The sequence below is a fragment of the Phlebotomus argentipes genome, unplaced genomic scaffold (genome assembly GCF_947086385.1).
Source record: "Phlebotomus argentipes unplaced genomic scaffold, Phlebotomus argentipes genome assembly contig_15, whole genome shotgun sequence".
NCBI classification, from domain to species: Eukaryota; Metazoa; Arthropoda; class Insecta; order Diptera; family Psychodidae; genus Phlebotomus; species Phlebotomus argentipes.
The window spans coordinates 9,108,697-9,120,882 of record NW_026776181.1 but is presented as its reverse complement, the minus strand read 5'-3'; the positions used below and the strand labels follow the sequence as shown (position 1 = coordinate 9,120,882).

General features: G+C 43.6%; 5 protein-coding genes across 5 annotated transcripts; 2 read left to right on the top strand and 3 right to left on the bottom strand.

Annotated features, from left to right (window-relative positions):
* The first annotated feature begins 2,993 nt into the window (after window positions 1-2,993).
* On the top strand, window positions 2,994-6,284 carry LOC132261539 (integrator complex subunit 7). The gene is made up of 3 exons (XM_059760388.1): window positions 2,994-3,205; window positions 3,265-3,394; window positions 3,452-6,284. Exons 1-3 carry the CDS (start codon window positions 3,112-3,114, stop codon window positions 6,189-6,191), a joined length of 2,964 nt encoding a protein of 987 aa, XP_059616371.1. The 5' UTR covers window positions 2,994-3,111; the 3' UTR covers window positions 6,192-6,284.
* On the bottom strand, window positions 6,151-6,961 carry LOC132262416 (NHP2-like protein 1 homolog). Its single transcript, XM_059761689.1, has 2 exons — window positions 6,921-6,961; window positions 6,151-6,700 (listed from the first exon to the last, which is right to left on the bottom strand). The coding sequence occupies exons 1-2, from the start codon at window positions 6,959-6,961 to the stop codon at window positions 6,253-6,255; spliced, it is 489 nt and encodes a 162-aa protein (XP_059617672.1). The 3' UTR covers window positions 6,151-6,252.
* A 132-nt stretch (window positions 6,962-7,093) lies between these two features.
* On the top strand, window positions 7,094-7,917 carry LOC132262065 (proliferation marker protein Ki-67-like). The gene is made up of 3 exons (XM_059761196.1): window positions 7,094-7,329; window positions 7,384-7,524; window positions 7,582-7,917. Exons 1-3 carry the CDS (start codon window positions 7,141-7,143, stop codon window positions 7,915-7,917), a joined length of 666 nt encoding a protein of 221 aa, XP_059617179.1. The 5' UTR covers window positions 7,094-7,140.
* A 56-nt stretch (window positions 7,918-7,973) lies between these two features.
* LOC132262415 (clavesin-1-like) lies at window positions 7,974-9,274 on the bottom strand. Its single transcript, XM_059761688.1, has 3 exons — window positions 8,836-9,274; window positions 8,572-8,765; window positions 7,974-8,490 (listed from the first exon to the last, which is right to left on the bottom strand). Exons 1-3 carry the CDS (start codon window positions 9,272-9,274, stop codon window positions 8,182-8,184), a joined length of 942 nt encoding a protein of 313 aa, XP_059617671.1. The 3' UTR covers window positions 7,974-8,181.
* A 336-nt stretch (window positions 9,275-9,610) lies between these two features.
* On the bottom strand, window positions 9,611-12,175 carry LOC132262606 (alpha-tocopherol transfer protein-like). Its single transcript, XM_059761917.1, has 3 exons — window positions 11,713-12,175; window positions 11,495-11,648; window positions 9,611-10,204 (listed from the first exon to the last, which is right to left on the bottom strand). The coding sequence occupies exons 1-3, from the start codon at window positions 11,995-11,997 to the stop codon at window positions 9,705-9,707; spliced, it is 939 nt and encodes a 312-aa protein (XP_059617900.1). The 5' UTR covers window positions 11,998-12,175; the 3' UTR covers window positions 9,611-9,704.
* Between the last annotated feature and the right edge of the window lie 11 nt (window positions 12,176-12,186).

Below are 12,186 nucleotides of genomic sequence, written 5' to 3'. Positions count from 1 at the left end.
AAATGCGGTAATTGTGAAATGTTTGATGATAATATTATTTATAGCAATTTCAAAAATACTCTCCGACATTATCCGAAATTATCAGGATATCAGCAAATGCTTTGCAATTTCACATTATTCACAAATTGTCTCTTTTATCTCTGTTAAATATCAAACTGACTGCAAATCTAATTCCCTTAATTAATCATGCGATTTCATGGGACAAAGTTTAGTTAAGCGTTGAAATAAAATAATGAAAATTAAATTAAACTGTTAATGTTTGGTGAAGCTGGTCTGGCCTTATTCATTTCGCGCAGAAGGAAGGTAGCTGTGGAGAAACTTTTATGTGGCAGCGCGGCAAAGTGGATTTTCAGCGAATATGTATCACAAATTGAATATGAAATTGTGAACAGAAGTCATCCGATAAGATTGCTTAAGCATAACATTGTTGGGCATGAAATGGAGAAAAAAATAGCTCCTCACGCTTTTCAGCTTGTGGAGAAAATTGCTTTTTTTCGGCTTCGCCATTCCACACCACGTGTTGCGAAACATAGAGTGCTCCTTATTTACTGTAAATCGCTTTCTGTACTTTTCACTAATACTTTGGGGATATCTAAAATTGTCTTTTTTGCCCGTTTTAAAATGTCAAATGGCATGCGTTATCAGGTGTACGAGACAATGTAGGAAAGTTCTTGAAATTTCCCGAGAGGTTTATAGCCCGATGTGTTCCTTTAAAACTTTCTCGACAGCCCTTAAAAACGGTTTAGACGCTGAGTGGCGTCTGTGGAGTTTGGGGGGTGTTGAAGAGTGCGGTGCAATGCTTAGTTGGCGGTGCGAGCAAGCGAGGATACATACTTTTGGGGATGGCAAAAAGCACATCGAGAGGAAGAAGAGTTTCATGACAGATGAATAGAGGAAATAAACACAGTGCTGAGACTTTCTACAAGTTGTTTACACGTTGATTCTGAAGAGCGATTAGCACGCCAAATTTTCTTCACAATTAACATCAATGCTCGGGTGTGGGCCTTTATTGTTTCGCATATTTATCAAACTCCCTTCGCCCCATTCCGCGTATTTGATGAGATATTAAGTAACGTGCGCGCATTCCCCACGCCTGTGATGTGTGTATTTCGCATTTTAACTCACTTCACCCGCCCTTGATGGGATATAGGATAAATAAGCGACACGCTTATTAATTTTATTACTAATTACACCTCATTACCACTTCACGGCGGTACAAATTAGTCCGCACTGTCTCCTTTCATTATTATTATCTCCTGTGCAGATTTTGCCACATTGCGAAATAAAGCACTCATATGGCGTCTACAGCCTACACCACCCCGAACATACCTGCAATCCAGTGGCGTAGTAAGTTTATATTGCAGCGACCATGACAAGCAGCACAAACACCTCTTAAGAAGGACAGTCCGTGAGCAGGAAATGTGAGTCAAAGCATATCAGAGCGCAAATCTTAGAATACAGCCAGAAACTCAGTTTGAAGGAGTCTTGAATTGAAATCACCCCGAGTCTCGCTACGCCACTGCCGCAGTCCTCCAATTGCACATACATACGTACGTACATAATCATCGGGTGATGCGTGGATCGTGCGTGAAGAGTCGCCCATGTGGAATTTATCCATGTGTGAATCGTGATACGCATGAGGGGAGGTATTTATTTTACGAATTAAAACTTTTACAATTTCCCACCCCCTGAGCCATTTATGGTCCGCAGGCAGATGGAAATGGAATGTCTCGGGATCTGCGGCAAAGGGGGTGGCTCACCGGCGGTGTGCAGGGGAGTAAATTGAATAATAAAATGGGAAGCAAATATACGGCGAGGCAATATAATTTAATTTCAGAACGGCAAAACGAAAAAGATGTACAGTCGTTTGTATTATTTTTTACTCTTCTCTGATTTACACCGCGTGGCCTCTCTTTGCTGAGAAGAAGAGGAAAGCCTCGCATTTCCGTGCGCGAGAGAGCATTAGGGGAGCCACTCCACATCGTCGCGGACATCCTGTTCCAGGTACTTTTTACACAATTTTCAAATTGTGTCCTCTCACACGCATATTCCTGCCCCATCAAAAATTGATAAAGGCAAATTGATGCAGATTTTTATTCATTCCCCTTATACAAGTTGAGAGGAAACCGCATGAAGGACACCTGCTACCCAATTGATGTCCTTCATGCCAGTGCCAAAGTGTCGTACAAGAAACTGCCATTGCGGTTATTACCCAGAGACAAGCAATGCAAGAGGTAAATCAGAGATATGAAATTAAAATCTTATGTTAGACGTGGCGAAAGTGGCTTAATGTACCAATTGAGAGTGTTTATTGGTGTTGAGGACATCTCCTTACACATGTTTAACCTTCATCCTCGTGCGGAATTACGTTCGTATGCATATTGTTGGAGGGGTTGTAAAATGAAAAATGAAACTTCATCCGTGAAACGTGTGTAAATGTTATGGCTAATAAACTCTGAGGTGGAATACAAATTCATTTAACAAATGAACTTTCCGCCACGCCTCATTTCTGCTAAATAAATCTCACAGATCCGTCTTGTTATGAATTACACGCTGAACTGAACTATATGTAACCCGCAGAAAATGAAAATCAAATTCCCGGAAATAGTATTTATCTGTAGCTTTTTGCACTGACCTGAAAAGTTTGTCTCTTCTAGAAAAACGCTCCTGGCCAACTCTCCATCTTCTTCATCAGCATTCTGTGGGAAAGTAGTAAAAAAGAAGATAAAACTTATGGAAATTGAAGAATAAATGAATGGTTTTTGATACACTGTTTGAACGGAAGTTTTGCTAATTCCCCAATAAAGCAGCTGAACACCAATTTGTTGCTTTACCAAACTTAATAATAACATAAATAATACTATTGTTTTGGCGGATTATGCAAATATCCAACCGGAACCGGATTCTACATATTCAAAAAGCAATTGTCAGCGCCCTCAAGCGGAGGTTTCAAATCAGACGCCGCTACAATTTTTGCGGCTCGCCTTGCTGTCACATTCGCTGTTTACATTTTCATGGTTTGCAGTTTTTCTCCAAAAAGCTTTGAAAATCCTTCATTTTCGCTACAAATCTCGCGTTTAATCAGTCTTTGTGCGGTGATCACTGTAAAAAATGTCCAATTCCCTAGGAATTCGTGTGAATAATGAGAGTTTTCTCAACGAAAACGAGCAGGATGCAAATTCTTCAATGACGGAACTTGACAAAGGTTGCGGCTTTTCCTCTAAAATATTCCAATTTTTACCTAATCCGTTTACTTGTTTACAGGATTACGATGTTCAAAAGTTGGAGAACAGTGCGAGGCAATCGTGAGATTCCCTAAACTCTTTGAAAAGTATCCTTTTCCCATCTTGATCAATTCGTCATTTCTCAAGTTAGCGGAGTTCTTTCAAAATGGGTAAAATTTGTGTTTGGAAAATGCCTCAAGATTATTGCTAAACAGTGTTCATTTCAGGTCCAATCTGCTGCGCCTGTGGGTTCTGCGTGTGTGCCAGCAAAGTGAGAAACACTTGGACAAGATTCTGAGTGTGGATGAGTTTGTAAAGCGCATTTTCTACGTGACGCACTCGAATAACCCCATAGAACGCGCCCTGGCCATCCGGACGCTGGGCGCTGTGGCGAGAATCATCCCGGAGAAGCCTCAAGTCCATCACGCAATCCGCCAGGCGCTGGATAGCCATGATATGGTGGAAGTGGAGGCTGCAATCTACGCTAGCGTCCAGTTTGCCGCCCAATCGAAGACCTTCGCCATCAGCATGTGCTCGAAAGTGGCCACGATGATTGAGTCTCTCAACACGCCCATCAACATGAAGCTGCAGCTGATTCCTGTGCTGCGTCACATGCATCACGACGCCAACACGGCGGCTCTCGTGAAGACGCTCTGCGTGAATTTGCTGCCTAAGTATCCATCAGAGAACTTTGTGGTGGTCATTCTGGACTCGCTATCGAAGCTCTCGTGTCAGACGCTTGTGGACATTCCGGATCAGGTAAATGTGCTGCTGGAATATCTGATGGATCCGCGGAGGAAAGTGCGCTATCAAGTGCTACATTCTCTGCAGAGTCTTGCCGATAAGGGAGCGCACTTGTGGCCCAACGGAACGGTCCGGAACCTGCTGACCATCGCCAGAGAGTGCACAGATGATGGCAATGAGCAGAGCCTCATTCTAGCTGTCGTTATGACTCTCACCCGATGTCCCGTCACATGCCATTCTTTGCTGTCCGAGGAGCAGCAACTGGTGTATGATCTGTGCTCAGGCTGCCTGACACTTGAGCATCACAGCGCCAGCGCGAAAGCCCTCGCCATACTCACAAGCCTCATTCTCTACTGCCACGTGGAGCACATCGTGCCGCCGGCGAAGTACATGAATCTCATCAACTTGCACCTAGAGAGCCTCATTGTGACTTCCCTGCCGCAGGAGAAATTCACCCGGGAGTTCGCTCAGTATCTCAAGTGTGGTGTGCAGCTGTCTGAGAAGGATCCGCAGTTTGGGGAGTCATTCGTGGATCTCATGGGCAGTCTGCTGCTGGATCAGTTCGTCTACTGCGACAAGCACACGGTGCTGATCTGTGAGACTTTCGCAGCTCTTTGCTCTCAATTCAGCACCAACAGATTCGGCGTCTCTGGAGAGGAGCGAATGGATGTGGACGAGGGTCAGAGTGGGAAGAATCCTATTCACGCTCTGCTGCCAGACATCCTGCGGAAGCTGTCATTCCTCGTGGACAAGGGCCTCGCCGAGAAAAACGTCCAGTTCATTGAGATCATGACTGCAGTCTGTTTGCAATCTCATCTCGGCGTGCTGATTCCGGAGAGTGTCTTCAGCGTCCTCGAGAAGGTGGTGAATGCCATTAGTTGCTGGTCGCAGTATCGCATCGCCAGGTCGGCGTCCAGATATGGTCATCACTTCCTCTCGGCGAAGATATACGCCAAACTAGCAAATGTGGTGTCTCTGGAGAAGCTGCATTTCTTCCTCGTGGCTCTATCGCAGATGTCCAAGGCGGAGTGTGTGCTCATGTACGGCCGGGAGTTCGATGACATCGTGAAGAAGTACAAATCAGCGAATCCGGAGGAGTTTCTGTCTTTGTCGCAGAGACTGCAAAAGTCCATTGCGATGTACTGGAAGGCTCTGGCCACACTTAAGGCGAGCTCTTCGCCGAATCACCCAATGACCTTCCAGTCAGAGTTCATTCGCCTCCGTGGTCAGTTTCTGGAAGCCCTTTTCACGGCGGTCATCACGAAGAATACCCAACTGATCACTCTCCCGCCCGCGATCGCCCAGAGTCTGGCTCAGAACTCTCGGGATCACCTGCAAATGTACGGACATGTGACAAATCAACTCAGGAAGACTGTGAAGACATTCAAAATGTGCGAAGATGCTTATTTGAAGCTCTACAAATCGGCATTTGATGCTGATCCTTGCACTCTGGAATATCTTCAAGTCGCCCAATATCTGTGCGGTGTTCTCGGGAACTCTGTGGAGGCGATATGCTTCGTCTCACCTTCGGACTCGTCCAATCAGCCCACCGAGGGCTCCTATCCGGAAACGAGACTCTTTCTCAACGGCTGCCAGCGCATCATTAAGGAGATGCAGAAGCTGCCCAAGGAAACTAACAACAAGAAATCCATCACGACTGAACACACTCAAGTGCTGCTCAGTCAGATTGGCGTGGCCATGAGTGTTCCTCACTGCATTCCTCGCTTCTTCTTCCAAGTACTCCAGAACACCTCCATTAAGCTGTCCGTGCTGCCACAGCCCAGAGCCGCCGGGGAGCCAGTCAACGTGCAGCCCAACAGCAATCTGGTGGTGAAGGTGGAGGGCGTAATTCAGCACAGTGGCTCCAGGCCAAACCTCTTCCGCTCCATTGACTCAGTGCAGCTGACTTTGGTCTCTCAATTGATCAGCCAGCGGCCCGGCGAAGTGAAGCAGCTCAACGATATCACCATGACGCAGACCGTGAAACCTCACAGGGATTTTCTCTCGGGCAGTTTCCTACTGCAGCTCAACAACATCCAGACTAGCTCGATGGGAACTCCAATTTCCGTCGGTGGCCAGTGGCAAGTCACCGTGGAAGCGTATGTTATCGACAAGTCAGGCGCCCTATGGAATACTGGACCCAAAAGCATTCTCCTGGTGCGCGTTCCAGACGATCCTTCGAAGCAATCTCTGGCCTCTTCTAGTGGACTTCGACGCTTCTGAGAATACCGCGAAAAATTGTAATGTTACGAATGAATTTATTGTAAAAATACAAGTAAAAATATTAAACAAGAAGCCTCTCAATCTCCTGCTGAATGCTGGTGATCTGTGACTTCAATTGCGAGCCCTCGTTCACCGTCACGGCAGCGGCGACAATCGGTCGGGAGACTCCGCAGGCGCGCCCCAGAGCTTGCTTTGAGCGCAAGAAGACGTATGGAACGTTCTTATCCTCGCAAAGAAGCGGCAAGTGGAGCAGAATCTCCAGCGGCTGGGCGTCAGCTGCCATCACTATGAACTCAGCGATGCCTCTGTTCAGAGTCTTGGTGGCCTCATTGGCGCCCTTCCGGAGCTGCTTGTAGTTGAGCGCCTGCTGCACAAGAGTCATGATTTTCGATGTGAGAACAGGATCGGCCAGCGGGTAGGCTTTAGGATTAACGTCGTCCGTCTGAAATGTGAGGAAATGGAATAGAACATCACGATTGTAAACGCAAGCATTTGAGGTTATGTCAAATCTGATAATAGTAAATTTTTACTTGCCATGATTGTCAGTGGAGTGTTTTTTGTACTTGAACTTGATTGCGAAGAAGTAAGAATACCTCCGAGTCACACTTATTTGCCAAATATTGTGTAAATCAAGAGAAATAGCTCAATTTGATAGAGCAGAAAATGTGGTCACTCGCTTTATTTATATGGATGATTTCACTCAATGCCACGTGAGGCGCTGGAATTCACTTAGACGATATTCGCCGTATTCGCCGCAAAATTGGCGGCATATTGTGCAAATCTTTTTGCTCTTCAGAATTATTCAACGGTAAATTTTAGAAGGCCGTGAATGCATTTAGTATATTTGACAATTTTTGTCACTCTCAATGAAAACGAAGCTTTATTACCGTGTCGGATGTGTTGGCTAGACGGCTGTGAATAGTGTGAAAAAGTCTGGGTGTTTGAAAGGATGGCGAAAGCTTACGGGTTGTTTGGAGGAAAGCTAACACAGTGGACGGGGCATGGAGAGGATAAGATTGTCCATAGCACCAGAAGAAGTACGCTGTACATTGGACAGGATTCCATTTGCGACATCCAGCTAAAGGAACCCAACGTTGAGCCCTTCCACTGCAGTATTGGGATAGGAGCGCTTGATATGGTATGATAGTGATTTCCAAGAGTTCCCAAATGTTCTTACTCGTTCTCTCTGCAGATTCAAATCAAAAATCTGTCTACTGATAATCCAGTCCAGCTCAATGGGGTTTCAGTAGTTGAAGAGGAGTTCCTCAAGTCCGGGGACTGTTTTAATATTGCGGATCACAAGTTTTTGTGGGAACTTGTAACACCGAAAGAGGTAAGAGATTACTCAATGTTTTAGCCATAGATAGTGACTATCGATTTGCCTTTCCAGGACACTGATGAAGACGTAAGAGAAGAAGTCAACAACAATACAATCGAGTCAAAAAAACAATCGACAGAAGATGAAGAAAATACCACAAAGAGATCTCTTCGGGATAGAAACACCAACGTTAATTATTCGGATAGAAGTTATCATCCCAATCGACGAGCTAAACAGACGAAGAACACAAAGGACGAAAACAAAACCACTGGAAAAATCAAGGACGATGTCAAGAAATCTTCAAACGGAGGGCAAGGAGTCATAAACAAGGCTGAAAAGGAACTTCCGGAAGTTCCATATACTCTCAGGAGCCGGGTGAAAAAAGGAAAAATGATGCCGCTGTTTTAGACGCTCCTGGTGGTGTAAAAAATAGCTGTAGGAAAGAATAAAAACTGCCTAATAAATTTTTAAGACAGATTTTTAATAAATACAACTGATTACTCCAAAATCTAATATGTTTTGTCATGTATTCTCAAAGTCCTATTCCTATTAAATAATACATGTAACTTGAGATTGCGGGAAACAATCTTTTGTATTCCACCGATTACAGCTATTCAAAGGCACATGGATTTGATCGGGTGTTATAAATAAATTCCCTTTCTAGAACAATCACTACTTCCTCTTATATCCATAAGAACTAATTGTGCGATATTCTTCGTCGAATATCCCCAAGAATTTCGCATAAGCATCGAACATCTCCGCTTGATTGGCGCAATTCGGCGGCTCTATGACGCCCCCGTGAGTGGTGAAGAGGTACTCTGGCGGGATGTGCTGGTGAAGAGTGGAATAGTTTTTGCCATGGAAATGTATGCGATCTCTGAGTTTTTGCTTGAGGAATGGCTTAACCATTTTGTACAGCACATCGATTATAAAAGTTTCATGGACGATGTGGAAAGCCTTGATTCTGACAGGTATGGATTCCTGTTCCAAATAATATGACGAAAGATATGTTAGAATAAAAACGAGATGCTAATGATTTTATATTGCCTCGTGCGTTCTTACCTGAATCCAAGTGGCGATTATCTTTATGAACGTCGGTGTTATTACTCTTGCTTGCGACACTGAAAATCCCGCCAGATCGAAGATGATCACGGCTCCATTGACTTGAGTGTCGGGCTCCTGAATCGCCGCCTCCACGAGCATAATGCACATTTTCAGCAAGTCCTGCGGTGTCACCCTTTTGGTGTTCCACGGTTCTGATTGTTCAAGAGTAGAAGTTGTTTATTTGCATAGCTAATGAATGTGGAATAATATTCTCTGACTCACTTCCCGCTTCAATGATGAGAATGCGCCTTCTTCTGTGATCGCGTTTAGGCACGACTTTTATCATGTCTTCTTGGAATGCACTTGAAAGTTGCGAAGGTAAAAGTCCGTCGTAGATATTGGAATGTTTTTCCTTGAACTCATAGTACCGCTTAATGAGATTTCTCGCACTCTCCGGGTAAAATTTGCACGGCCTGAGGAATTTTATGAGCCAGTGTTCATTGTGGAGTGGCGTCACGAGATCTTCCTCGGCATCCAGAAGCTTCCGCAGCTGCCAAACGGCATCCTTGCAAACAGTCTCCGTCTCGCGGAGTTCCTTGAGCGCCACATCTCGCGAGAAATCAGTCAATTCCGACTCGAAAATCAACTCATAATTAGCGAACTTCAGTGGCGGAATATCATCCAAATCGGATAGCATCATGGGATATTTTTTGCTTGACATGATTGTAAAACACTGGCGCAATCAAAACAACAATTAAACACTCAAACACCGTCACGAGGCAAAGTTCAGCAACAACTGGCGTTCGTTTTTTCCCCCAACACTATTGCTTTGAAGAAACGCAATGTGTCTCACGCAGAGTCTCACGAGAGCGACAGCACAGATAGACTATTAATAATGATGGATTTTGCCAGCAAACTATTTCGGCAGGTAGTTTGTATTTCCAAATGTACCTAAGACTCTAATGTGTCTCGAGAGAAACGCACGCGATTGGACGTTTTCCCTCCCCGAAAATTCATCTCCGTGAAGGTCAAAGAAACTCCTAGACTTTTTCTACACCGCACACATTTATTCCACCAGAAAAAAGCACCTTCAATCACCAAATAGTAGCCAATCTTTCAATTGCTCCTCCAAACCTGTTCAAATTTTTTTTTCAATTCTTAAAACCATACGAATTAACAACTTCAAACTCCTTGTCAGCTTTGTCGGCCCATTGCGAGTATTGCTCCCAGAGCTCGTCGTGAGTCGGAAGTTCAGGGATTTCCACCGTTCCGCCGTAGTGTGTGAAGAGACACCTGGGCGGAATCCACTTCTGCAGCGCTGCATAATCTGTGCCGTGGAAGTGAATACGCTCCCGGAATTCTTGCCTCAGCAGAGGCTTCGCCAGATTCCACACGATGTCCGCAAATTTGTTCTCATTTATCACATGAAAGGCCACAATCTTAATCGGAATGCAGTCTTGTATCCACTTGATGCCCATCCTCAGGATGTTGGGCGTGAATTTGTTGGCGCGCGACAAGTTGAATCCCTTCGCGTCAACGACCACTTGACCGCCCAGAACTTGGGTGGTGGGTTCCAGACTGGCGGCCTCCATAATCAGAATGCACACTCTGAACAGTTCCTTGATGGAGACAATCTTGTGCTTCCACTTCTCTGGAAAAAAAAGAAACGACACAGTAATATTATTACCTCGCGTCCAAAAGCTCACTTGCATAGCGTGTAGAAGATTTTCAGTGAAAATTTCATTCGAACCATTCTCTTTATTTTTTGTTTATACGGAATTGGAAAGGTTTGGTGTTTAGCCGACAATAAAGAGTACAAGAGTTTATGATGGATGGATGGATAAAAACAAAAAGTGATAAATCATGAGCACCATCAGTATTAGGCAACATGTTCAATAAAGTAGATTTCTTTTAGCACAGTGTAATCATTTAACAAATATGTTCATGTGGAGATTTGGGATACAATCTACAAATATCTTCATACTGGATGGTGTAATTATTTCCATAGAAGGGGAGGCGGTGCAGTTTTAATATTTCTCTATAGAAATTTAATCAGATTCTGCACTTTCTCCTAACGCTTAACAATTACATATATTGCAATATCATCTTGATTAGGAGCGAAATACCACTCTTCAATCTTTCTTCATACTGTTTTCATTATGCTCAATAGTTCTTGCAAAAAATCGAAAAAATCTCATTAGTTGATAGATGAAACATTTCCAATATCTACCCAAAATTACCCGATCTCCCCTATTTACGTTGTGCGGTTCTGAGCGATCGCTTGGATTTTCCAGATTCTCGCAAACTTGCATTTTAGTAAACATGCTATGCTTTCAAGGCTTCTGAGATTTATTAGATAGTTAATATAAAATTAAGTACAAATTTCAATCGTAAAGTGCATATTAGGTAAAAACAGTGGAAGCTTTTTGGTTTTACTTAATTGTTCAACGGTATGCGAAAAATATTCTTTTCCGTAATTATGCAGAGTCAGGAAAACAAGCAAACCAGTCAGTCTGATTAGTTATACTGGTAAAAACGCCAAAAATCTTTTTTTTACACCTTGTTATTGTTTCATTGTATCAATGAGATGTGTGAGATTTCTTCAAATCCATTAAAAGTTTTTATATGATGCTGAGATGTTCTGTAATGTTTGCCCAATTCCAATAATCAAACTGTTGGGCTTTCATTTCATCGAAACTTGTAGCTGAATGATGTGAGAGTATAAGTAATGGTACAATAACACGTTTTTTTTTTGGCTACGCAAGTCATATTTCGTTAGCATTGAGAGCCAAAAGAAATTTAAATGATTCAATGGTGCCACTTTTGGTACCAAAATTATTTGCACGTAAACCATAACGACATGAGTGACACACACTTGTGCGAAAGTAAAAGTAAACACTCAATTGGAATAAAATACATATGATAGGAATGCTTCACTTACTGCCAATCTCTATGAACAGAACTCTTCTTCCCATGTCATCCTTCTCGGGCGTGCCTGTGAACAGCATGTGCTCGTACAAGTGGGTCATCTTGGATGGAATAAAGTCCTTGTACATATCACTATACTTGATTTTGAACTTGTAATATCTTCTGATCTAGAATTGAAAAGTACACAAATCATCAATAACTATGCAAAGTGTGCTGAGTACGTTGCGTTACCAGATGGAATGTCTCAGTTACATCATAGTCTCTGGCTCGTAAGTATCGGATGAGCCATCCCTCATTATCAATGGGAACCACGAGATTCTTCTCCTGCTCCAGAAGCTTTCTCAATTCGCCTATGCACCTTTGTTTCTTTTCCTCTGTCTCCTGGAGCACCTCATTGGCCACTTTGGTTGCAATGGGACACAAATTGGGGTCGAAATACAGATCATATCCCGCGAAACTGATTCTTGGCAACTCATCGAGATCCGAGAGAAGCATAGGATACTTTTTCTGTTCCATCGCTCAAACACTTTCACCGCCAACAAGCAATTACTATGTTATAGTCTAAAGAGATCTTTCCTCGCCAGAGGTTCAACAGTGACTGACGAATGTTTCTGTCCAGCAGTCGTATTTGGGTTAAAGCAGAACCACTTGAACTCCAAATGTCTGAGCTGACAAAAAATCGAATGGTAGCTGCTTACATTAGCC